Source organism: Rhopilema esculentum, chromosome 3, assembly GCF_057945365.1.
Source record: "Rhopilema esculentum isolate cy_ngs chromosome 3, ASM5794536v1, whole genome shotgun sequence".
NCBI lineage: Eukaryota > Metazoa > Cnidaria > Scyphozoa > Rhizostomeae > Rhizostomatidae > Rhopilema > Rhopilema esculentum.
The window spans coordinates 6,853,250-6,878,478 of record NC_142817.1 but is presented as its reverse complement, the minus strand read 5'-3'; the positions used below and the strand labels follow the sequence as shown (position 1 = coordinate 6,878,478).

Sequence of the window (25,229 nt, the reverse complement as noted above, 5' to 3'; positions counted from 1 at the left end):
TCTTAAACTTTAAGCAAAACGCTATCAACATGGCTAAGCTGGGTCTGCTTTTATCAGTCAAATGTAGACGTGAATATTTTTTTATTATCATCATTAAATTCTTAAAGCAGGCACATATCTATATATATAAATATATACCTACATTTGTTCATTGACGACTGCCAAAACAAATTGAAACTTACTTATTTAATTTCAAGTGCAAGTTTATCTATACAAACATATGATATGTATATTTATGGCGAGTTTTTCAAGTAAGTAAATCAGCTATAAAGCCCTATATTGCCAGTCGCCTGGGTACGCTTGAAAAAGCCCTCCCCCCGCCCTCCCCTCTTTTCAAAAAGACTTTTCAACAATGAACAGATACCTTGCAAGGATTGTTTACCAATGTATTCTACAAAAATCACTCTTAAACTTTAAGCAAAACGCTATCAACATGGCTAAGCTGGGTCTGCTTTTATCAGTCAAATGTAGACGTGAATATTTTTTTATTATCATCATTAAATTCTTAAAGCAGGCACATATCTATATATATAAATATATACCTACATTTGTTCATTGACGACTGCCAAAACAAATTGAAACTTACTTATTTAATTTCAAGTGCAAGTTTATCTATACAAACATATGATATGTATATTTATGGCGAGTTTTTCAAGTAAGTAAATCAGCTATAAAGCCCTATATTGCCAGTCGCCTGGGTACGCTTGAAAAAGCCCTCCCCCCGCCCTCCCCTCTTTTCAAAAAGACTTTTCAACAATGAACAGATACCTTGCAAGGATTGTTTACCAATGTATTCTACAAAAATCACTCTTAAACTTTAAGCAAAACGCTATCAACATGGCTAAGCTGGGTCTGCTTTTATCAGTCAAATGTAGACGTGAATATTTTTTTATTATCATCATTAAATTCTTAAAGCAGGCACATATCTATATATATAAATATATACCTACATTTGTTCATTGACGACTGCCAAAACAAATTGAAACTTACTTATTTAATTTCAAGTGCAAGTTTATCTATACAAACATATGATATGTATATTTATGGCGAGTTTTTCAAGTAAGTAAATCAGCTATAAAGCCCTATATTGCCAGTCGCCTGGGTACGCTTGAAAAAGCCCTCCCCCCGCCCTCCCCTCTTTTCAAAAAGACTTTTCAACAATGAACAGATACCTTGCAAAGATTGTTTACTAATATATTCTACAAAAATCATTTTTAAACTTTAATCAAAACGTTATCAACATTTCAACGTAAAATGCAACATTTTTAACGACTTTTATATGAAATATCTACAAAGTCATTTAAAGACCTGATCAATAACACGTAGCTAAATCTTGTGCTACTGAACAGGAGGCCAGTCACAGTTAGAGAACAAAGAGAAGAACTATTCAAATCAAAAATCTACACCACCTAAAGTGATTATTTGTATGTAGGTCTGTACATAATCATGGATATAACCTCTTTTTAGAAAAGAAGTCCAAAGCCTCATCATTTATAATAGCACAAGCAGCACATGACAGTGCTATGAGCGACGACGAGGAGGATGACAGTTGTAACAGCCACCCTAGTTTTATAACGGACACGGCAATGTCGCTGGAGGAGCTGCCAGAAACAAGGTGACATTAACAACTTTTTCCTAATAATTTGGGGTGCGCAAACAGATAGCTACATTTGAACAGTGATTCTAGCTTAGTCCACCTTTCGTTAAGAGAATTGAGCAACCCTTCCTATAAAAGAATTACTATAAACCTGCACACCCATCTGTATGTGTCGTTCCCTATCATATGCCTATGATTGCATCAATGGTCTCTTGGCAGCATATTTAGCAACAAGCTTCATACCTAGTGATAAGAGGAGAGGGGTTGGGAGGGGAGCAGGAAGAGGGGAATCTCTAATCTGATCTAATCTAAGGGAAATTTCCCATTGTTCAAAGCAATAGAACTTCGACAGGGGATAAGGGCACTATCAATTTTCTGTTTAGTTTTTCGAATCAAAAACACAGTTCAAAAACATGACAAAGTTATGATTGATAACCTTAAAACTCGGTCTGTCTTTGCAGCATGATGAACGAGGCTGGTATCGAGCATGAAGAAGCCCTTGCCTTTGTCAAAGACCTGCAGGAGAAGCATAACATGCAAGTAGACAGTCACTCTGACAGTCCAAATGAAAGCGACAGCGACGCTGGTATAATTTCTGGAGACACTCGAGCACACGATGACTTCTTTCCTGCTGCATTTTCCACGCAACCAACGGTGATGGGGCCACTAGAATTCGATTTCAAGAAGCGGGTCTATGACACACTGCAGTTACCGTGCAGGCTGCAAGGAAACAACAAACGGCCTACGGCTGCGCACCCAAAGGCACACACATTCAAAAGTTGTGAGCAGTTAAATGCAAGCATCCGATGCTGGAAGCAAGATTACTCTTGCTTTCTCGACGCAACAAGAGACACTGCTGACGAGCAGTCTGTTGATGATGCGAGGAAATCTCTTAACAAGTGGGAGATTTTCCTCAAATCAGGCAAGCCGACAGACCAGATGGAGCCTCTGGTAACTGGTATTCTCGAATATGATCAATGTCTCCAATGCGCACGGGTAGACCTATTTGACAATGTTATGATATGGGGGGCACCATCTTGGTCAGATGTAAGTGTCCAGTTAACACACGGATTTCCACGCCGGCTCATCAAGGCCAAGCATGGGGGTTTTACAGAGACAAATGTCACATGCACTAGCAAGGTAACAAATGCGATGCTTCGGAAATTTGCCAAGGAAGACGTCTTGTCCCTCTGTTCCCAAGATGTAATTGAGAAAACAGGCCTTACAGTCACGGAGCTGGCGTACAGCAGGTTGTCATCTATCAACATCAAACAGGCACTTGGAAGGAGTAATGTACGTCTTCAGGAAGCTATGTACCGGTGAGTGCAACTTCATCAGGGCTGGAAAATGTCTAGAAAAGAAAAATGAAATTTTTAGCGTGAAATCTCCATAGCTTTATGTTATTATGAACACTCTATTCATGTTAATCTCATTCTACCTAACGCTGTTTTCTTGTCATAAACATACATACTGTATAGTTTTCGTTCTGCACTACTAACAAAAAATGAAGATTAGCTTTCAAAATACAATCATTTGATATTATCAGTGTATTGCGTTTCTTGAATTTCATCCTACCTATGCTGAATACTATATAATTTGGACTTGACTATAATGTTATTCCATGTTTGTTATTTCATTTTGCAAAGCGCATTTCGGATGGATGGCAGCCTTCTCCATTATCTCCAGAATTTAAAAAAGTGCTAGTTACAAAAAGTCTTAATTTCTCCCTAGGTATGGTATAGATTTTCTTAAATTCAAACCTCTCGGAAAAGAATCCCTCCGGGAGCTAAGCGAGTTTGTCCAGAAAAGACGTATAAGCCACTTGCCTTCAAGCGAAGAAGATGTTAGTGAAGGTGAAGCTGAGGCTGACGAGCAAAGCTCGCAGTTGATGTCCGATCGAATTGTCAAAGAAGTGATGGGCGATGGCCGGCCATTAGAAAATTCACAAAATGAAAAACTGCTTTCCTCAAAGCTTACTTCCAAGATGACTCACTTCAAGGAATCAGCTGAATCCAAGGGGAAGGCACGGCCATCGTCTGCAGCGTCATTGCCTGTAGCTGAAGGTACAATGCCAGCTACATCAGGGGAAGCCTCTACATCAGGGGCAACGGCATCCACAGCAGCAAAAGCAGCAATTCCGGAGGATTCAAAGGCTTCTAAGGTGATTTCCTTGACGGAGGAAGAGCAGCTACTTGCAATGCTGAACAAAGCTGCCCGAATGCTTGGCATTGACAGGGATGATTGGGAGACATTGCAGAAGTTGCACTTTGAGAAAGCTGCAAGTTTTTTATCAAAAGTTGGTCCCAACTCTGCAATCAGCTCATCGCCTGCCTTCATATATAACACCGACAGAACCAGGATAAACACAGCACTGATCTCTTACTTGGACTCGCAAAATATTAAGGTCTTGTGCAGGTGCACAAGACAGTGTAGGTACACGAATCCTAATGAAAGCCAGCCAACCATCAAAGACAACATAGGTTCAGCTTGCGATATCCCAGACTGTCCGATGTGTGATTTGGTTAGTCACGTAAAGTCTCTATTTAAAACTTGTCCTCAATTCTTTTCTTTTCAAATTAGCATTGCTGCTATCCTCTGCAATCTAAGACGCTGCTCGCAAGACAAAGACGCCTGCAGCACAGCAAAACTGGAAAGATTCGTATCCGACAGCTTTAACATAGGTAGAACGAGATTCTACCAGCTTTGCAATGTTGGTGAGATAACCAGAATGGCCCCGCAGTTAAAAGATGTGAATCCTTCCAAACATAACACGTGTTTTTGGGAGGTCTTTTCAAATTTGGGAGCTGTGATAAAAAAACTCGACGATCCTCAAGGTAAACAGTTTGTGATGTTGTATTGGAAGATTCGGGTGCTTGCCGTGTGTAAACTGTTAAACTATCCGCTAGATATCCTGGAGCAGTGGCTTCTGAAGACAAAGTCTGACTCCAAAGAACTGGAAAACATTTTCCAAGAGAAGAAGCTCTTTACTGACAGCCAAGTGGAAAGCTGGAAAGAGGAGAACATTATTTTGTAAAAAATCATTTTATTAATATTCATATTATTAAATAATCATTTGCAAAAATGACATTTTATTAAACAGAACTAATGGTCGTCAGCATCACTTAAGCAAGGGTACATGAACCTAGGGTTTAAGAACTTTCTTGCAGAAATTTGCCTTTTCAATTCTGCAAACTTTACACTTCTGTTAAGCCAAGCAATCTGGTATAAGCTCATTTTTGTGGGACGTAACTAATTAATTAAGATGTATTTTTACCAAAAGAACCAAAAAGGTAACAGAAAATTGAATTGTTGAAATAGAACTATGTTAAATATATGTTAGATATTATGTTAAATATCAGCTGTTATTATGAAACAGTTCTTGCTATAATTTGTGTGTCAAGCAGTGGTTGATTACTACAAATTTATGCATCAAATGTGGTATTAATTTAGTGTTCCTTGATCTAGAATAGACAGATTATGTTTGAAATCATGTTAAACTGGGGTTAAAGGAAAATACCTATAGAGCATCTGTGAATGTGAAGGCTGTTTACAAGTAAATTCACTATGTGGAAAAGCTCAGAAAAGTCAAATAGGTGCTTATCGTAATCATAGCGGGGCACAATGTTAGTCGCCCCGGTATGTGCAAATCACATTGATAAAAGAATGCAACCCATAATCAAAATTAGATTGGGAATACAATATAGAAGGATGGTTATCCCACCCCTTTTGTATCAAGATCATATTATGTTTGCATCTATATCTATAGAGAAAATGCAGCAATTTATGAATATAAATTAGGAACCTCAAAAACAAAATCTTATAAACTTAATCATTGATAACAGTATAAGAAGAAAATGACTTCTAAGAACAAACATGGTAAGGACTAAAGTACCCATATTAGGAGATATTTACTCAGGAGATATAGAGAAATGCATAAACACTACAAAAGTGAATAGAAACTAATTAAAAGATAGAAACAAATTAAAAGATAGAAACAAATCTTACCACAATATTGGTTGACCATAATTCTAGATTAGGCACACAGCAACAGCTAGGTAGATTGAGATTCAGTCTGTGTCTACAATTTCAAACAAGTCTTTTTAGTGTAGTGAAATCATGAAATAATGAAATATGCTCAATAATTTAATGTTCCTTGAGCTAGAAAAGACAGATTATGTTTGAAATCATGTCTACTATATTTAATTTAAACTGGGGTTAAAGGAAAATACCTATAGAGCATCTGTGAATTGAACAAAGAAGGCTGTTTACAAGTAAATTCACTATGTGGAAAAGCTCAGAAAAGTCAAATAGGTGCTTATCGTAATCATAGCGGGGCACAATGTTAGTCGCCCCGGTATGTGCAAATCACATTGATAAAAGAATGCAACCCATAATTAAAATTAGATTGGGAATACAATATAGAAGGATGGTTATCCCACCCCTTTTGTATCAAGATCATATTATGTTTGCATCTATATCTATAGAGAAAATGCAGCAATTTATGAATATAAATTAGGAACCTCAAAAACAAAATCTTATAAACTTAATCATTGATAACAGTATAAGAAGAAAATGACTTCTAAGAACAAACATGGTAAGGACTAAAGTACCCATATTAGGAGATATTTACTTAGGAGATATAGAGAAATGCATAAACACTACAAAAGTGAATAGAAACTAATTAAAAGATAGAAAAAAATCTTACCACAATATTGGTTGACCATAATTCTAGATTAGGCACACAGCAACAGCTAGGTAGATTGAGATTCAGTCTGTGTCTACAATTTCAAACAAGTCTTTTTAGTGTGGTGAAACCATGATATAATGAAATATGCTCAATAATTTAATGTTCCTTGAGCTAGAAAAGACAGATTATGTTTGAAATAATGTTAAACTGGGGTTAAAGGAAAATACCTATAGAGCATCTGTGAATGTGAAGGCTGTTTACAAGTGAATTCATTATGTGGAAAAGCTCAGAAAAGTCAAATAGGTGCTTATCGTAATCGTATCCGGGCACAATGTTAGTCGCCCCGGTATGTGCAAATCACATTGATAAAAGAATGCAACCCATAATTAAAATTAGATTGGGAATACAATATAGAAGGATGGTTATCCCACCCCTATTGTATCAAGATCATATTATGTTTGCATCTATATCTATAGAGAAAATGCAGCAATTTATGAATATAAATTAGGAACCTCAAAAACAAAATCTTATAAACTTAATCATTGATAACAGTATAAGAAGAAAATGACTTCTAAAAACAAACATGGTAAGGACTAAAGTACCCATATTAGGAGATATTTACTTAGGAGATATAGAGAAATGCATAAACACTACAAAAGTGAATAGAAACAAATTAAAAGATAGAAACAAATTAAAAGATAGAAACAAATCTTACCACAATATTGGTTGACCATAATTCTAGATTAGGCACACAGCAACAGCTAGGTAGATTGAGATTCAGTCTGTGTCTACAATTTCAAACAAGTCTTTTTAGTGTGGTGAAATCATGAAATAATGAAATATGCTCAATAATTTAATGTTCCTTGAGCTAGAAAAGACAGATTATGTTTGAAATCATGTCTACCATATTTAATTTAAACTGGGGTTAAAGGAAAATACCTGTTTAATCAAATGTCATAATCAAATGTCATTTCGAGTCATCTTGAGCTCACTACACAAGTGGAAATTAGGACGACAGCTAACATTCTCAAGAGGTCCTTGAAAAAATTTGAATCTCTGGCAATCTTTGTTTGAAACCATACAAATAACAAGCTCAGCTTGTCAGAAAACTAAGAAAAAATGGTGTAATACCAACCGCAGCCCTGCTGTACCGGGCGCTGTCCCACAGCCTTGTGCCGAACGAAACCTGGGAGCCAGTATGCTATTGAAGTACTGTACCCGCATTAAAGGGGCGTGTTTCAGCATAGGCATTCTATACTGTTTATTCTCTTTCATACAGAGTGTTATATATGTACACAAACATATCAATATATCTATACATATATATACACATCTGTATGATATATTTTGTGATTATGAGTCCTTGCTAGCTCCTCAGCTAATCCACCAGGCAGAGCATTTCGGGGCTTATGATCAGTATGCTCTTTTACACCTGGGTGCCCCCTCACCCCTGCGTCCAGGGATGATGCCAGCAAAGGTGTGGTAATATGTTGTAGCAGTGTATATAAAATATGTATATTGTAGCCATAGAGGCATGTATCATCCTTTGAATGTAGAAGTATGTTGCATATATAGACAAATGGTTATAAAATTGGGATATCTTGTTTATGCAGATAAATCGCGAATAGAAAAAGCATTGGAGTCTGGTGTGACATAATAGTAATGTTGATGGTGTGGTATCGAGGTATCTTACAATGTCATATGATGCTCAAAATTTAGTATGAGTTAACCAATCTCCAAGGTTGTTGTGCCTTTGTAAGGCGAGAATGGGGGTTTTTGACCATATGTTTTGTAATTCTTTATCCTTTGTTATAATATTCCAGTGTTTTTTGAGAATTTCACGGATGTGAATGGTGCGGTTGTCATAGGGTATAATGAAGGGTAAAACAGAGCCTTTCGGTGTGGAGAAACTGCCGTCATTTATTTGTTTAGATTCAAGTAGCTGCGATTGCGATAGTCTAATGACCTTATTGAACTGTTCATTTATATCATTGATCTGATATCCCCTTATGATGAGGTTGTTTTTTAATTCTTGTAATTTTGAATATAGCTCTTCGTCACTTGTGATCACTCTTCTGTAACGTAAGGCCTGGCTGTAAATGATTCCAGTTTTACAACTCCATGGGTGGAAGGAATCACCGTGTAAGAGATTGCAAGTGTCTGTTGGTTTTTGGTAGAGTGAGGTGGTAATTCCCCCCTCTTTGTGTAAGTTTATTGTTGTATCCAAGAAGTGTATATTTGAATTGGAATAATTTGCTTCAAACTTTATTGTTTTGTGGACGGTGTTGGTGTATTGTATAAAATTTTGTAGGTCCTCAAGGGTGTGTGGCCAAATGAAAATTATATCGTCGATGAATCTTTTCCAAAACATTGGAGTACGCCCCATTGGGGCATTTTGTAAAATATGTTGTTCTATAGTTGTCATAAATATGTTGGCATAGTTGGGAGCAAAGGGGCTCCCCATTGCAGTGCCTTGAATTTGTTGATAAAATCTACCATTAAAGGTAAAATAGTTGTGTTTAAGTATGAATACCATCATTTGTTTGATGTAACTTGTACGCATTGGCGGGGTGTCCCCATAATAATTCCGGATGGCCTCGAGGCATGCCTCGATCCCCTCGTCCTGGGGGATGTTGGTGTATAGAGATTTGACGTCTAGCGTAACCAGCCACGAGTTTGGTGGAATGCTAGTGTGTATTTCGAATATTTGTTGTAAAAAATGAGTGGTGTCTTTTATATATGAGGCACTTTCCTCGACTATCGGTCTAAGATAGTGATCAAGATATGACGAGAGTTTCTCCGTAGGGGAGCCGCAACCCGACAGTATAGGCCTCCCTGGGATGCCCTCCTTGTGAATTTTTGGTAACAAATAGAATACCGGTGTTCGAACCTTCGTGTTAGGTGTAAGATATTCGAAAAGTGTTTCATCAATACGGTAGTTGTGGAGGAGATGTGTTAAAAAAGTTGTAATCTCGGCGGATGTTTCGATTGTATGATCTACTGGATGTTCTTTGTAAAAGTTTGCATCATCAAGTTGTTTTGTGGCCTCGCGTAAATACATGTCTTTAGGCCATAGTACAATTTTGCCTCCTTTGTCGGCTTTTTTTATTGAAATATTGTCTATTTGTTTTAGGCTACGAATGGCCTCTTGCTCCTCTTTTGAAATATTTAGAGGGTTGTAGTAGTTTTGTGTGTATAGGTTTAAAATGTCTGAGTGTACGTTATCAAGATACTTGTAAATGTTGGGGTTTCGAACAGATTCAGGTTCCCAACTTGATTTCCCCCTAAATGGAGAGGCAGTTGTATCACTTTTGGTGTCCTTGAAGTGGACTTGTAGGAGCATTTTTCTTCTGAATTCATTAAATGATTGTAATGTTGTATGTATATTTACACTTTTCGGTGTGACAACGAAGTTTAAGCCTTTGTTTAAAACCTTTTCTTGTAACGAATTAAGTTTCAAATCACTGAGATTGACAATATTGCTGTATCGCACGTTGTGAGATTGTTGTGTTTTGTTTAAAAGGTATTTGCGTGTTGATGATTTTTGTGTTTTCGCTTTCACGCGATGTTTTCTATTTTGGCCTAAGATCTTTCTAAGGCGTGTTTTGGTATGTTGATTCGTGAATATACGTGTACCCTCGGATCCTGTATGCAGCGAGAACAATAGAAGACAATGTAAATGAGGTTTGATAGTATAGTTGTAAAATAAGATAAAAAAATTTTTTTATGTATATTGCTAAAGTTATATGTATAATTATGAGTTCAAAATTGTTCAACGCCGTTCGCGTTTCCGCTTATTGCCTGTTGTTGAGACCTCTCTGGTTCCTTTGTATCGTATGTGTTTATCCATGGTTGTTTGAAACCATACAAATAACAAGCTCAGCTTGTCAGAAAACTAAGAAAAAATGGTGTAATACCAACCGCAGCCCTGCCGTACCGGGCGCTGTCCCACAGTCTTGTGCCGAACGAAACCTGGGAGCCAGTATGCTATTGAAGTACTGTACCCGCATTAAAGGGGCGTGTTTCAGCATAGGCATTCTATACTGTTTATTCTCTTTCATACAGAGTGTTATATATGTACACAAACATATCAATATATCTATACATATATATACACATCTGTATGATATATTTTGTGATTATGAGTCCTTGCTAGCTCCTCAGCTAATCCACCAGGCAGAGCATTTCGGGGCTTATGATCAGTATGCTCTTTTACACCTGGGTGCCCCCTCACCCCTGCGTCCAGGGATGATGCCAGCAAAGGTGTGTTAATATGTTGTAGCAGTGTATATAAAATATGTATATTGTAGCCATAGAGGCATGTATCATCCTTTGAATGTAGAAGTATGTTGCATATATAGACAAATGGTTATAAAATTGGAATATCTTGTTTATGCAGATAAATCGCGAATAGAAAAAGCATTGGAGTCTGGTGTGACATAATAGTAATGTTGATGGTGTGGTATCGAGGCATCTTACAATGTCATATGATGCTCAAAATTTAGTATGAGTTAACCAATCTCCAAGGTTGTTGTGCCTTTGTAAGGCGAGAATGGGGGTTTTTGACCATATGTTTTGTAATTCTTTATCCTTTGTTATAATATTCCAGTGTTTTTTGAGAATTTCACGGATGTGAATGGTGCGGTTGTCATAGGGTATAATGAAGGGTAAAACAGAGCCTTTCGGTGTGGAGAAACTGCCGTCATTTATTTGTTTAGATTCAAGTAGCTGCGATTGCGATAGTCTAATGACCTTATTGAACTGTTCATTTATATCATTGATCTGATATCCCCTTATGATGAGGTTGTTTTTTAATTCTTGTAATTTTGAATATAGCTCTTCGTCACTTGTGATAACTCTTCTGTAACGTAAGGCCTGGCTGTAAATGATTCCAGTTTTACAACTCCATGGGTGGAAGGAATCACCGTGTAAGAGATTGCAAGTGTCTGTTGGTTTTTGGTAGAGTGAGGTGGTAATTCCCCCCTCTTTGTGTAAGTTTATTGTTGTATCCAAGAAGTGTATATTTGAATTGGAATAATTTGCTTCAAACTTTATTGTTTTGTGGACGGTGTTGGTGTATTGTATAAAATTTTGTAGGTCCTCAAGGGTGTGTGGCCAAATGAAAATTATATCGTCGATGAATCTTTTCCAAAACATTGGAGTACGCCCCATTGGGGCATTTTGTAAAATATGTTGTTCTATAGTTGTCATAAATATGTTGGCATAGTTGGGAGCGAAGGGGCTCCCCATTGCAGTGCCCTGAATTTGTTGATAAAATCTACCATTAAAGGTAAAATAGTTGTGTTTAAGTATGAATACCATCATTTGTTTGATGTAACTTGTACGCATTGGCGGGGTGTCCCCATAATAATTCCGGATGGCCTCGAGGCATGCCTCGATCCCCTCGTCCTGGGGGATGTTGGTGTATAGAGATTTGACGTCTAGCGTAACCAGCCATGAGTTTGGTGGAATGCTAGTGTGTATTTCGAATATTTGTTGTAAAAAATGAGTGGTGTCTTTTATATATGAGGCACTTTCCTCGACTATCGGTCTAAGATAGTGATCAAGATATGACGAGAGTTTCTCCGTAGGGGAGCCGCAACCCGACAGTATAGGCCTCCCTGGGATGCCCTCCTTGTGAATTTTTGGTAACAAATAGAATACCGGTGTTCGAACCTTCGTGTTAGGTGTAAGATATTCGAAAAGTGTTTCATCAATACGGTAGTTGTGGAGGAGATGTGTTAAAAAAGTTGTAATCTCGGCGGATGTTTCGATTGTATGATCTACTAGATGTTCTTTGTAAAAGTTTGCATCATCAAGTTGTTTTGTGGCCTCGCGTAAATACATGTCTTTAGGCCATAGTACAATTTTGCCTCCTTTGTCGGCTTTTTTTATTGAAATATTGTCTATTTGTTTTAGGCTACGAATGGCCTCTTGCTCCTCTTTTGAAATATTTAGAGGGTTGTAGTAGTTTTGTGTGTATAGGTTTAAAATGTCTGAGTGTACGTTATCAAGATACTTGTAAATGTTGGGGTTTCGAACAGATTCAGGTTCCCAACTCGATTTCCCCCTAAATGGAGAGGCAGTTGTATCACTTTTGGTGTCCTTGAAGTGGACTTGTAGGAGCATTTTTCTTCTGAATTCATTAAATGATTGTAATGTTGTATGTATATTTACACTTTTCGGTGTGACAACGAAGTTTAAGCCTTTGTTTAAAACCTTTTCTTGTAACGAATTAAGTTTCAAATCACTGAGATTGACAATATTGCTGTACCGCACGTTGTGAGATTGTTGTATTTTGTTTAAAAGGTATTTGCGTGTTGATGATTTTTGTGTTTTCGCTTTCACGCGATGTTTTCTATTTTGGCCTAAGATCTTTCTAAGGCGTGTTTTGGTATGTTGATTCGTGAATATACGTGTACCCTCGGATCCTGTATGCAGCGAGAACAATAGAAGACAATGTAAATGAGGTTTGATAGTATAGTTGTAAAATAAGATAAAAAAATTTTTTTATGTATATTGTTAAAGTTATATGTATAATTATGAGTTCAAAATTGTTCAACGCCGTTCGCGTTTCCGCTTATTGCCTGTTGTTGAGACCTCTCTGGTTCCTTTGTATCTTATGTGTTTATCCATGGCCAGGGTTTCTGCCCCCGATACAATACCAGCGTATGCACCGGGATATCTTTTTCTGGCCATGTTTATGTAGTTTTGTGTGAGATCATCTTGCGATGACCTCATTGATTCGTGATGGGAGGCCAGTATGTTGCACATGGTCCTGGCGAACGTGCAACAGGCCTCTGCCACTTGTTTTTGTAAATCCGACGAGAAATCGTTTCTGTATCGGACGTTGACCTCCGGGTAGAGAAAAGTCGGATATCGACCTTTCTCTGCGTGTCTCTGAAATTCTTCAGATTTGTCCTGGTGGTAGAAGCTACTCGCCAGGCTGTTGGATATAAGGGCAGTCAATTTGCTGTTCTGCTCTTGATATGTCCCACTATTGTGCTGGCTGGTGGAGTGTGTTTTTTCGGACCTCTTTCTGAGAGGGGCGGAGGACTGTTGTTTTTTCTTCGGTATTTTGTAACCAGAGAGGCCATGCCTGGTGTTTTCGGGTGTGCGTTGGCCACATTCAAGAGGTTCCTCCTCGCTGGTGGTTTCCAGCACCATGTCCAGAAGTTCTTTTGTGTTATCTGTGCAAGTATAGGTATAGCAATGTTGTGAGATGTGTTGTGTGATATTACTCTATATATACAGAAACATATACACACATATGAATATTTGTATATAGGTTTCACCATTTGGATGATATGTATACAAAGCTTTTTGTTCTCGATAATTTTCTGGACAACCAAACCTATGTAGTCGTTCCCGTACCATAAAGGTGGGTCGTGTGATGTTTCATAGGTTGCACGATGTACCAATATCATAGATATGTAGATACAAAGATATATTTTCCTATGTGTACATTGCGTTTGCTATATATGTACATGTTTATATGTGCACCGACCGGTGTATGCTTTGCGAATTCTGGTATATATTGATAGAAACATGAATTTTGGCTATATATGTAACGAGTATCATATGAAATACTTGTATAGAGTGCTAAACCATGTGAGGAGAACGAACATTATAGGTGTGGATAATTTGTAATTTGTAAAGTAGAAATGTAGTACCTTTCTTGGTGGTGGATGAATCGCGTGTGTCTTCTTTGTCGTTTGAAAGGTAATTGCTGGCCATTATGACGTGCTGATTTTGTGGATAGTCTTGTGTTATATCAACAAGCGCAGGCGTAGATTTGAGCGAGAGTGAAGCTCAGGGGCTGTTGTATGCCTATTTGTGGAGCATATGATTGAGAGGTCTTGTGGTTATCGTCATGTCAGGCATCCACAGTGATGATGTACGAACAGCAAACATGACCGATGAGGGCGCCGCAGTAGACAAGCCTGAAGCGTTCTCCCGCGGAGATCTTGGGTTCCACCAACGTAGCAATGTTTGTTTGAAACCATACAAATAACAAGCTCAGCTTGTCAGAAAACTAAGAAAAAATGGTGTAATACCAACCGCAGCCCTGCTGTACCGGGCGCTGTCCCACAGCCTTGTGCCGAACGAAACCTGGGAGCCAGTATGCTATTGAAGTACTGTACCCGCATTAAAGGGGCGTGTTTCAGCATAGGCATTCTATACTGTTTATTCTCTTTCATACAGAGTGTTATATATGTACACAAACATATCAATATATCTATACATATATATACACATCTGTATGATATATTTTGTGATTATGAGTCCTTGCTAGCTCCTCAGCTAATCCACCAGGCAGAGCATTTCGGGGCTTATGATCAGTATGCTCTTTTACACCTGGGTGCCCCCTCACCCCTGCGTCCAGGGATGATGCCAGCAAAGGTGTGGTAATATGTTGTAGCAGTGTATATAAAATATGTATATTGTAGCCATAGAGGCATGTATCATCCTTTGAATGTAGAAGTATGTTGCATATATAGACAAATGGTTATAAAATTGGGATATCTTGTTTATGCAGATAAATCGCGAATAGAAAAAGCATTGGAGTCTGGTGTGACATAATAGTAATGTTGATGGTGTGGTATCGAGGTATCTTACAATGTCATATGATGCTCAAAATTTAGTATGAGTTAACCAATCTCCAAGGTTGTTGTGCCTTTGTAAGGCGAGAATGGGGGTTTTTGACCATATGTTTTGTAATTCTTTATCCTTTGTTATAATATTCCAGTGTTTTTTGAGAATTTCACGGATGTGAATGGTGCGGTTGTCATAGGGTATAATGAAGGGTAAAACAGAGCCTTTCGGTGTGGAGAAACTGCCGTCATTTATTTGTTTAGATTCAAGTAGCTGCGATTGCGATAGTCTAATGACCTTATTGAACTGTTCATTTATATCATTGATCTGATATCCCCTTATGATGAGGTTGTTTTTTAATTCTTGTAATTTTGAATATAGCTCTTCGTCACTTGTGATCACTCTTCTGTAACGTAAGGCCTGGCTGTAAATGATTCCAGTTTTACAACTCCATGGGTGGAAGGAATCACCGTGTAAGAGATTGCAAGTGTCTGTTGGTTTTTGGTAGAGTGAGGTGGTAATTCCCCCCTCTTTGTGTAAGTTTATTGTTGTATCCAAGAAGTGTATATTTGAATTGGAATAATTTGCTTCAAACTTTATTGTTTTGTGGACGGTGTTGGTGTATTGTATAAAATTTTGTAGGTCCTCAAGGGTGTGTGGCCAAATGAAAATTATATCGTCGATGAATCTTTTCCAAAACATTGGAGTACGCCCCATTGGGGCATTTTGTAAAATATGTTGTTCTATAGTTGTCATAAATATGTTGGCATAGTTGGGAGCAAAGGGGCTCCCCATTGCAGTGCCTTGAATTTGTTGATAAAATCTACCATTAAAGGTAAAATAGTTGTGTTTAAGTATGAATACCATCATTTGTTTGATGTAACTTGTACGCATTGGCGGGGTGTCCCCATAATAATTCCGGATGGCCTCGAGGCATGCCTCGATCCCCTCGTCCTGGGGGATGTTGGTGTATAGAGATTTGACGTCTAGCGTAACCAGCCACGAGTTTGGTGGAATGCTAGTGTGTATTTCGAATATTTGTTGTAAAAAATGAGTGGTGTCTTTTATATATGAGGCACTTTCCTCGACTATCGGTCTAAGATAGTGATCAAGATATGACGAGAGTTTCTCCGTAGGGGAGCCGCAACCCGACAGTATAGGCCTCCCTGGGATGCCCTCCTTGTGAATTTTTGGTAACAAATAGAATACCGGTGTTCGAACCTTCGTGTTAGGTGTAAGATATTCGAAAAGTGTTTCATCAATACGGTAGTTGTGGAGGAGATGTGTTAAAAAAGTTGTAATCTCGGCGGATGTTTCGATTGTATGATCTACTGGATGTTCTTTGTAAAAGTTTGCATCATCAAGTTGTTTTGTGGCCTCGCGTAAATACATGTCTTTAGGCCATAGTACAATTTTGCCTCCTTTGTCGGCTTTTTTTATTGAAATATTGTCTATTTGTTTTAGGCTACGAATGGCCTCTTGCTCCTCTTTTGAAATATTTAGAGGGTTGTAGTAGTTTTGTGTGTATAGGTTTAAAATGTCTGAGTGTACGTTATCAAGATACTTGTAAATGTTGGGGTTTCGAACAGATTCAGGTTCCCAACTTGATTTCCCCCTAAATGGAGAGGCAGTTGTATCACTTTTGGTGTCCTTGAAGTGGACTTGTAGGAGCATTTTTCTTCTGAATTCATTAAATGATTGTAATGTTGTATGTATATTTACACTTTTCGGTGTGACAACGAAGTTTAAGCCTTTGTTTAAAACCTTTTCTTGTAACGAATTAAGTTTCAAATCACTGAGATTGACAATATTGCTGTATCGCACGTTGTGAGATTGTTGTGTTTTGTTTAAAAGGTATTTGCGTGTTGATGATTTTTGTGTTTTCGCTTTCACGCGATGTTTTCTATTTTGGCCTAAGATCTTTCTAAGGCGTGTTTTGGTATGTTGATTCGTGAATATACGTGTACCCTCGGATCCTGTATGCAGCGAGAACAATAGAAGACAATGTAAATGAGGTTTGATAGTATAGTTGTAAAATAAGATAAAAAAATTTTTTTATGTATATTGCTAAAGTTATATGTATAATTATGAGTTCAAAATTGTTCAACGCCGTTCGCGTTTCCGCTTATTGCCTGTTGTTGAGACCTCTCTGGTTCCTTTGTATCGTATGTGTTTATCCATGGTTGTTTGAAACCATACAAATAACAAGCTCAGCTTGTCAGAAAACTAAGAAAAAATGGTGTAATACCAACCGCAGCCCTGCCGTACCGGGCGCTGTCCCACAGTCTTGTGCCGAACGAAACCTGGGAGCCAGTATGCTATTGAAGTACTGTACCCGCATTAAAGGGGCGTGTTTCAGCATAGGCATTCTATACTGTTTATTCTCTTTCATACAGAGTGTTATATATGTACACAAACATATCAATATATCTATACATATATATACACATCTGTATGATATATTTTGTGATTATGAGTCCTTGCTAGCTCCTCAGCTAATCCACCAGGCAGAGCATTTCGGGGCTTATGATCAGTATGCTCTTTTACACCTGGGTGCCCCCTCACCCCTGCGTCCAGGGATGATGCCAGCAAAGGTGTGGTAATATGTTGTAGCAGTGTATATAAAATATGTATATTGTAGCCATAGAGGCATGTATCATCCTTTGAATGTAGAAGTATGTTGCATATATAGACAAATGGTTATAAAATTGGGATATCTTGTTTATGCAGATAAATCGCGAATAGAAAAAGCATTGGAGTCTGGTGTGACATAATAGTAATGTTGATGGTGTGGTATCGAGGTATCTTACAATGTCATATGATGCTCAAAATTTAGTATGAGTTAACCAATCTCCAAGGTTGTTGTGCCTTTGTAAGGCGAGAATGGGGGTTTTTGACCATATGTTTTGTAATTCTTTATCCTTTGTTATAATATTCCAGTGTTTTTTGAGAATTTCACGGATGTGAATGGTGCGGTTGTCATAGGGTATAATGAAGGGTAAAACAGAGCCTTTCGGTGTGGAGAAACTGCCGTCATTTATTTGTTTAGATTCAAGTAGCTGCGATTGCGATAGTCTAATGACCTTATTGAACTGTTCATTTATATCATTGATCTGATATCCCCTTATGATGAGGTTGTTTTTTAATTCTTGTAATTTTGAATATAGCTCTTCGTCACTTGTGATCACTCTTCTGTAACGTAAGGCCTGGCTGTAAATGATTCCAGTTTTACAACTCCATGGGTGGAAGGAATCACCGTGTAAGAGATTGCAAGTGTCTGTTGGTTTTTGGTAGAGTGAGGTGGTAATTCCCCCCTCTTTGTGTAAGTTTATTGTTGTATCCAAGAAGTGTATATTTGAATTGGAATAATTTGCTTCAAACTTTATTGTTTTGTGGACGGTGTTGGTGTATTGTATAAAATTTTGTAGGTCCTCAAGGGTGTGTGGCCAAATGAAAATTATATCGTCGATGAATCTTTTCCAAAACATTGGAGTACGCCCCATTGGGGCATTTTGTAAAATATGTTGTTCTATAGTTGTCATAAATATGTTGGCATAGTTGGGAGCAAAGGGGCTCCCCATTGCAGTGCCTTGAATTTGTTGATAAAATCTACCATTAAAGGTAAAATAGTTGTGTTTAAGTATGAATACCATCATTTGTTTGATGTAACTTGTACGCATTGGCGGGGTGTCCCCATAATAATTCCGGATGGCCTCGAGGCATGCCTCGATCCCCTCGTCCTGGGGGATGTTGGTGTATAGAGATTTGACGTCTAGCGTAACCAGCCACGAGTTTGGTGGAATGCTAGTGTGTATTTCGAATATTTGTTGTAAAAAATGAGTGGTGTCTTTTATATATGAGGCACTTTCCTCGACTATCGGTCTAAGATAGTGATCAAGATATGACGAGAGTTTCTCCGTAGGGGAGCCGCAACCCGACAGTATAGGCCTCCCTGGGATGCCCTCCTTGTGAATTTTTGGTAACAAATAGAATACCGGTGTTCGAACCTTCGTGTTAGGTGTAAGATATTCGAAAAGTGTTTCATCAATACGGTAGTTGTGGAGGAGATGTGTTAAAAAAGTTGTAATCTCGGCGGATGTTTCGATTGTATGATCTACTGGATGTTCTTTGTAAAAGTTTGCATCATCAAGTTGTTTTGTGGCCTCGCGTAAATACATGTCTTTAGGCCATAGTACAATTTTGCCTCCTTTGTCGGCTTTTTTTATTGAAATATTGTCTATTTGTTTTAGGCTACGAATGGCCTCTTGCTCCTCTTTTGAAATATTTAGAGGGTTGTAGTAGTTTTGTGTGTATAGGTTTAAAATGTCTGAGTGTACGTTATCAAGATACTTGTAAATGTTGGGGTTTCGAACAGATTCAGGTTCCCAACTTGATTTCCCCCTAAATGGAGAGGCAGTTGTATCACTTTTGGTGTCCTTGAAGTGGACTTGTAGGAGCATTTTTCTTCTGAATTCATTAAATGATTGTAATGTTGTATGTATATTTACACTTTTCGGTGTGACAACGAAGTTTAAGCCTTTGTTTAAAACCTTTTCTTGTAACGAATTAAGTTTCAAATCACTGAGATTGACAATATTGCTGTATCGCACGTTGTGAGATTGTTGTGTTTTGTTTAAAAGGTATTTGCGTGTTGATGATTTTTGTGTTTTCGCTTTCACGCGATGTTTTCTATTTTGGCCTAAGATCTTTCTAAGGCGTGTTTTGGTATGTTGATTCGTGAATATACGTGTACCCTCGGATCCTGTATGCAGCGAGAACAATAGAAGACAATGTAAATGAGGTTTGATAGTATAGTTGTAAAATAAGATAAAAAAATTTTTTTATGTATATTGCTAAAGTTATATGTATAATTATGAGTTCAAAATTGTTCAACGCCGTTCGCGTTTCCGCTTATTGCCTGTTGTTGAGACCTCTCTGGTTCCTTTGTATCGTATGTGTTTATCCATGGTTGTTTGAAACCATACAAATAACAAGCTCAGCTTGTCAGAAAACTAAGAAAAAATGGTGTAATACCAACCGCAGCCCTGCCGTACCGGGCGCTGTCCCACAGTCTTGTGCCGAACGAAACCTGGGAGCCAGTATGCTATTGAAGTACTGTACCCGCATTAAAGGGGCGTGTTTCAGCATAGGCATTCTATACTGTTTATTCTCTTTCATACAGAGTGTTATATATGTACACAAACATATCAATATATCTATACATATATATACACATCTGTATGATATATTTTGTGATTATGAGTCCTTGCTAGCTCCTCAGCTAATCCACCAGGCAGAGCATTTCGGGGCTTATGATCAGTATGCTCTTTTACACCTGGGTGCCCCCTCACCCCTGCGTCCAGGGATGATGCCAGCAAAGGTGTGTTAATATGTTGTAGCAGTGTATATAAAATATGTATATTGTAGCCATAGAGGCATGTATCATCCTTTGAATGTAGAAGTATGTTGCATATATAGACAAATGGTTATAAAATTGGAATATCTTGTTTATGCAGATAAATCGCGAATAGAAAAAGCATTGGAGTCTGGTGTGACATAATAGTAATGTTGATGGTGTGGTATCGAGGCATCTTACAATGTCATATGATGCTCAAAATTTAGTATGAGTTAACCAATCTCCAAGGTTGTTGTGCCTTTGTAAGGCGAGAATGGGGGTTTTTGACCATATGTTTTGTAATTCTTTATCCTTTGTTATAATATTCCAGTGTTTTTTGAGAATTTCACGGATGTGAATGGTGCGGTTGTCATAGGGTATAATGAAGGGTAAAACAGAGCCTTTCGGTGTGGAGAAACTGCCGTCATTTATTTGTTTAGATTCAAGTAGCTGCGATTGCGATAGTCTAATGACCTTATTGAACTGTTCATTTATATCATTGATCTGATATCCCCTTATGATGAGGTTGTTTTTTAATTCTTGTAATTTTGAATATAGCTCTTCGTCACTTGTGATAACTCTTCTGTAACGTAAGGCCTGGCTGTAAATGATTCCAGTTTTACAACTCCATGGGTGGAAGGAATCACCGTGTAAGAGATTGCAAGTGTCTGTTGGTTTTTGGTAGAGTGAGGTGGTAATTCCCCCCTCTTTGTGTAAGTTTATTGTTGTATCCAAGAAGTGTATATTTGAATTGGAATAATTTGCTTCAAACTTTATTGTTTTGTGGACGGTGTTGGTGTATTGTATAAAATTTTGTAGGTCCTCAAGGGTGTGTGGCCAAATGAAAATTATATCGTCGATGAATCTTTTCCAAAACATTGGAGTACGCCCCATTGGGGCATTTTGTAAAATATGTTGTTCTATAGTTGTCATAAATATGTTGGCATAGTTGGGAGCGAAGGGGCTCCCCATTGCAGTGCCCTGAATTTGTTGATAAAATCTACCATTAAAGGTAAAATAGTTGTGTTTAAGTATGAATACCATCATTTGTTTGATGTAACTTGTACGCATTGGCGGGGTGTCCCCATAATAATTCCGGATGGCCTCGAGGCATGCCTCGATCCCCTCGTCCTGGGGGATGTTGGTGTATAGAGATTTGACGTCTAGCGTAACCAGCCATGAGTTTGGTGGAATGCTAGTGTGTATTTCGAATATTTGTTGTAAAAAATGAGTGGTGTCTTTTATATATGAGGCACTTTCCTCGACTATCGGTCTAAGATAGTGATCAAGATATGACGAGAGTTTCTCCGTAGGGGAGCCGCAACCCGACAGTATAGGCCTCCCTGGGATGCCCTCCTTGTGAATTTTTGGTAACAAATAGAATACCGGTGTTCGAACCTTCGTGTTAGGTGTAAGATATTCGAAAAGTGTTTCATCAATACGGTAGTTGTGGAGGAGATGTGTTAAAAAAGTTGTAATCTCGGCGGATGTTTCGATTGTATGATCTACTAGATGTTCTTTGTAAAAGTTTGCATCATCAAGTTGTTTTGTGGCCTCGCGTAAATACATGTCTTTAGGCCATAGTACAATTTTGCCTCCTTTGTCGGCTTTTTTTATTGAAATATTGTCTATTTGTTTTAGGCTACGAATGGCCTCTTGCTCCTCTTTTGAAATATTTAGAGGGTTGTAGTAGTTTTGTGTGTATAGGTTTAAAATGTCTGAGTGTACGTTATCAAGATACTTGTAAATGTTGGGGTTTCGAACAGATTCAGGTTCCCAACTTGATTTCCCCCTAAATGGAGAGGCAGTTGTATCACTTTTGGTGTCCTTGAAGTGGACTTGTAGGAGCATTTTTCTTCTGAATTCATTAAATGATTGTAATGTTGTATGTATATTTACACTTTTCGGTGTGACAACGAAGTTTAAGCCTTTGTTTAAAACCTTTTCTTGTAACGAATTAAGTTTCAAATCACTGAGATTGACAATATTGCTGTATCGCACGTTGTGAGATTGTTGTGTTTTGTTTAAAAGGTATTTGCGTGTTGATGATTTTTGTGTTTTCGCTTTCACGCGATGTTTTCTATTTTGGCCTAAGATCTTTCTAAGGCGTGTTTTGGTATGTTGATTCGTGAATATACGTGTACTCATAATGTACTGAGTCACCGAGTACAAAAGCTCCCAGTAATTACCATTGTTTTCATTTTCATCCTTTTCAAAGCGTCCTTTTCATCGGGACCTCTGAATTGTATGGTAGTTCCTGTTTAAAGCAGGAGGACGAACTACTGAAATTAAATTTAAGCAAGCCCTTTTTCTGTCATGAACATTCCATCTCCCCTCGATCTCGACTTTCCTGGTACAAAAAAAGAAGTTTCTCTTTCGGCAGCGGCGGCAAACTTTTTCTACTTTTTAAAATAGGCCTTTGAATATGACTTCCTTTGCTCTCTGCAGTCTGGGGGAAAACTCTATGCATATCAGGTTTCTCGCGATGTCTGTGATATTCCCGACTTTAACAGTAAATAGGACCAACAGAACGACCCTAAACAATTTGATTTCCGCAAGTACCACTCGTCTTGAAACGATCAATTCTTGTATAAATCAATTGACGACAGTGTAGGGCCGATGCTTCTAGCAGCAAAAACTTCTTCAGCAGCAGAATCATGATGTCTTCGTTACAGTTAGTTTTATCCATGATATCAAAATAGTCAAGGCCTGAGTAACTGATCTGACTATGACCTGAGTGAAAATTCTTTGTGACCTTTGACCACGGCGCAGAAAATCAACAAATTATAACGAAACATAGGGCTCCAAAAATCTAGGTCCTGCCTTCATGAAAGAGCAGGACCTGAGGTCCTGCCATTTCTGAAGGGCAGGAGTGCCATTGTTTTCTTCTATTGTGAGGCAGGACCAAAAACAGGGCTACGAGGCGTTTGCCCATTGTTGGGCAGGACCAAACATAGGGTTTAGTCCTGCCTACGAGTATTGGGCAGGACTGACCACAGGGCTAAATTTTTGACGATATCAATTTACGAACGGGATACTCGAAATTCCATTTCAGTCACCCTGTGTCTCAAAATTGAAAAAGGGCACAGCCACGAAGTATAAGTGTAGAATAAGACAAGAAATGCCTTTGAATCAGGCATATAATGATTTCATAAAGTGAATCAATTTTTAACATTTTAAAAATTGTTATCTTTGGAAATTCGTGGTCCTGCCCGGCAGGACAAGCAGGACCTTTGGCTTCGCCACTGGGTGTACTGTGACGAGGAAATGAAGTTGTTCCTCTTAATTTCATGTTCAAGGAGTCAAATCCATATGTAAATCTACCACCAGAAAACGCCAGATTGTATTGATGAGATGGTCATATTTCGCAGCGGAATATAGTCTTATTGAAAAAAGTCATGTACCTTAAGCCCAGCGCGAGGGCATCTTGGATAGCCTATAGTTCCAAGACATTCTCGCGACTTAGTGCAACAGTCAAATGCAGATGCAAAGAACTTATTGTCCGGTTCAGAGTGGGAGCAAGACTTTGCAACTACGAAGGAAGAAGTGACTGCATCGACAGATAGCACTACCTTATTCGAACTTTGGCTACTGCAGTTCGCACAAACGTAATTTAAATGATCTAAATACTAATTATTTGATTGAAAAAAATATGGAGGAAATGGTTTTGCTGACATCCAGCCTCATATTAATACAAAGTTTGGCCAACTTATCATTTAATGACAATAAGATCTATGATGACGTCATGCACAATTTTTGATGACGTCATAATGAAAATACTGATGGCGGCAAATCATTCTTAAATATACATTCATTAAAAGCTTGCAACGAGATGAGTCAAAATATGTAATTTGCGTCAAAAAATAACACTCCAGTAAAGAGTTAGCGATGATTTTGTCTGATTTTTTACCGTTAAATGATGCCATCAGTCACGGGACACCAAGGCATTTTCACAAAAGTCACCTGGCAGATTATGAAAGCCTAGACTCCCTACTACAAGAATCCGTTGTGAAAGCAAACATTAGCTTGAATGTCAGATTGTCAGGCTATATGTCCTGTCTATATGCTGCAGGTCAGATTTAGTGTATGCTGCAGGTCAAACTTAGTGTATGCTGCAGGTCAGACTTAGTTTATGCTGCAACATTTACTTACAGTGCTGCAGTTATATTCTGTGATTATGTAAATGAATTTGTGCATGTGATTTCATTTTGCAACCGCCTTTGTTTTTGTGTGCGTGCAAAACTTAGTACATGCTGCATGTCCCTTGTGGGCCATCGTATCAGAGTGTTCTATGACTCTAACATTGATAAAAGAAAGTTAAAATTGATGAAAGAAATGTTAAAAAGGCCATAAGAAATCAATATAAATTTGGAAATAAGAAACAAATTAGAAGTAAAGGGGTAAGGGGTTTAGAAGTGTGTTTCAAGTTATAAGTGGTTGAAAGTTTTGTATCAGGCAAATTTTCATCATCCCTCTGAAGGAATTTTTGTTGTTTATTCAATAAGGGTGGTGTATAGAAAACAACTTGCATTAGCGTGGTGTTGTTGAAATAAACAACGTCAACATTGAATTCAAACGCTGTAACAATTTCCATGTTCAGTGAAATTTGCTTAGCATTTATTTCAGAAAATGTAATGGCCATTCAACCTTGCTCAGCAAGTTAGCATATGCTGAGTGTTATTCAGCAAAGCTTTCCTACTGGTATGAAGCCCGGGTCAAACCATATCAACATTTTGCATGTATATACACTTATACGGGTTTCCATGTTTTTTGAAATCAAAGATTCATAATTATGTGAATGTAAACCTCTGGAATAATGATATTAACATGTGACATTCAATCAACTGTTTCAACCTATTATGTTATTTGATGCTTCAACAAATTGTCAAGCACCAGCTGAGCTTTGAGGGTTTTGCCGCATGCAAATGCCACCAGCTGTTGCCACTGGAAAAACG

The 25,229-nt window shown here is 38.1% G+C and overlaps 3 protein-coding genes across 14 annotated transcripts in view; 1 reads left to right on the top strand and 2 right to left on the bottom strand.

Annotated features, from left to right (window-relative positions):
- The window catches only part of LOC135695784 (uncharacterized), a 7,943-nt gene extending 2,958 nt beyond the window's left edge, over nt 1-4,985 (top strand). Inside the window, exons 5-7 of the mRNA XM_089112425.1 lie at nt 1,468-1,615; nt 2,059-2,916; nt 3,329-4,985. Coding sequence (XP_088968551.1) covers nt 1,468-1,615; nt 2,059-2,916; nt 3,329-4,631 — 2,309 coding nt within the window. The 3' untranslated portion in view covers nt 4,632-4,985. The remainder of the gene's footprint in view (nt 1-1,467; nt 1,616-2,058; nt 2,917-3,328) is intronic.
- The window catches only part of LOC135692416 (monocarboxylate transporter 4), a 64,009-nt gene that overhangs the window by 36,483 nt on the left and 2,297 nt on the right, over nt 1-25,229 (bottom strand). The gene's annotated exons all lie outside the window — the stretch shown is intronic.
- Nucleotides 366-25,229, bottom strand: LOC135692343 (uncharacterized). 12 transcript variants are annotated; one of them, XM_089112433.1, is made up of 5 exons: nt 7,000-25,229; nt 6,303-6,375; nt 5,603-5,675; nt 3,358-4,603; nt 366-2,948 (listed from the first exon to the last, which is right to left on the bottom strand). In XM_089112433.1, the coding sequence occupies exon 1, from the start codon at nt 22,420-22,422 to the stop codon at nt 20,491-20,493; it is 1,932 nt and encodes a 643-aa protein (XP_088968559.1). In that variant the 5' UTR covers nt 22,423-25,229; the 3' UTR covers nt 366-2,948; nt 3,358-4,603; nt 5,603-5,675; nt 6,303-6,375; nt 7,000-20,490. The 12 variants fall into 11 exon arrangements, with proteins under 12 accessions (XP_088968559.1, XP_088968566.1, XP_088968579.1 ...); XM_089112440.1 differs by having other exon boundaries at nt 3,424-4,603; XM_089112453.1 differs by having other exon boundaries at nt 3,591-4,603.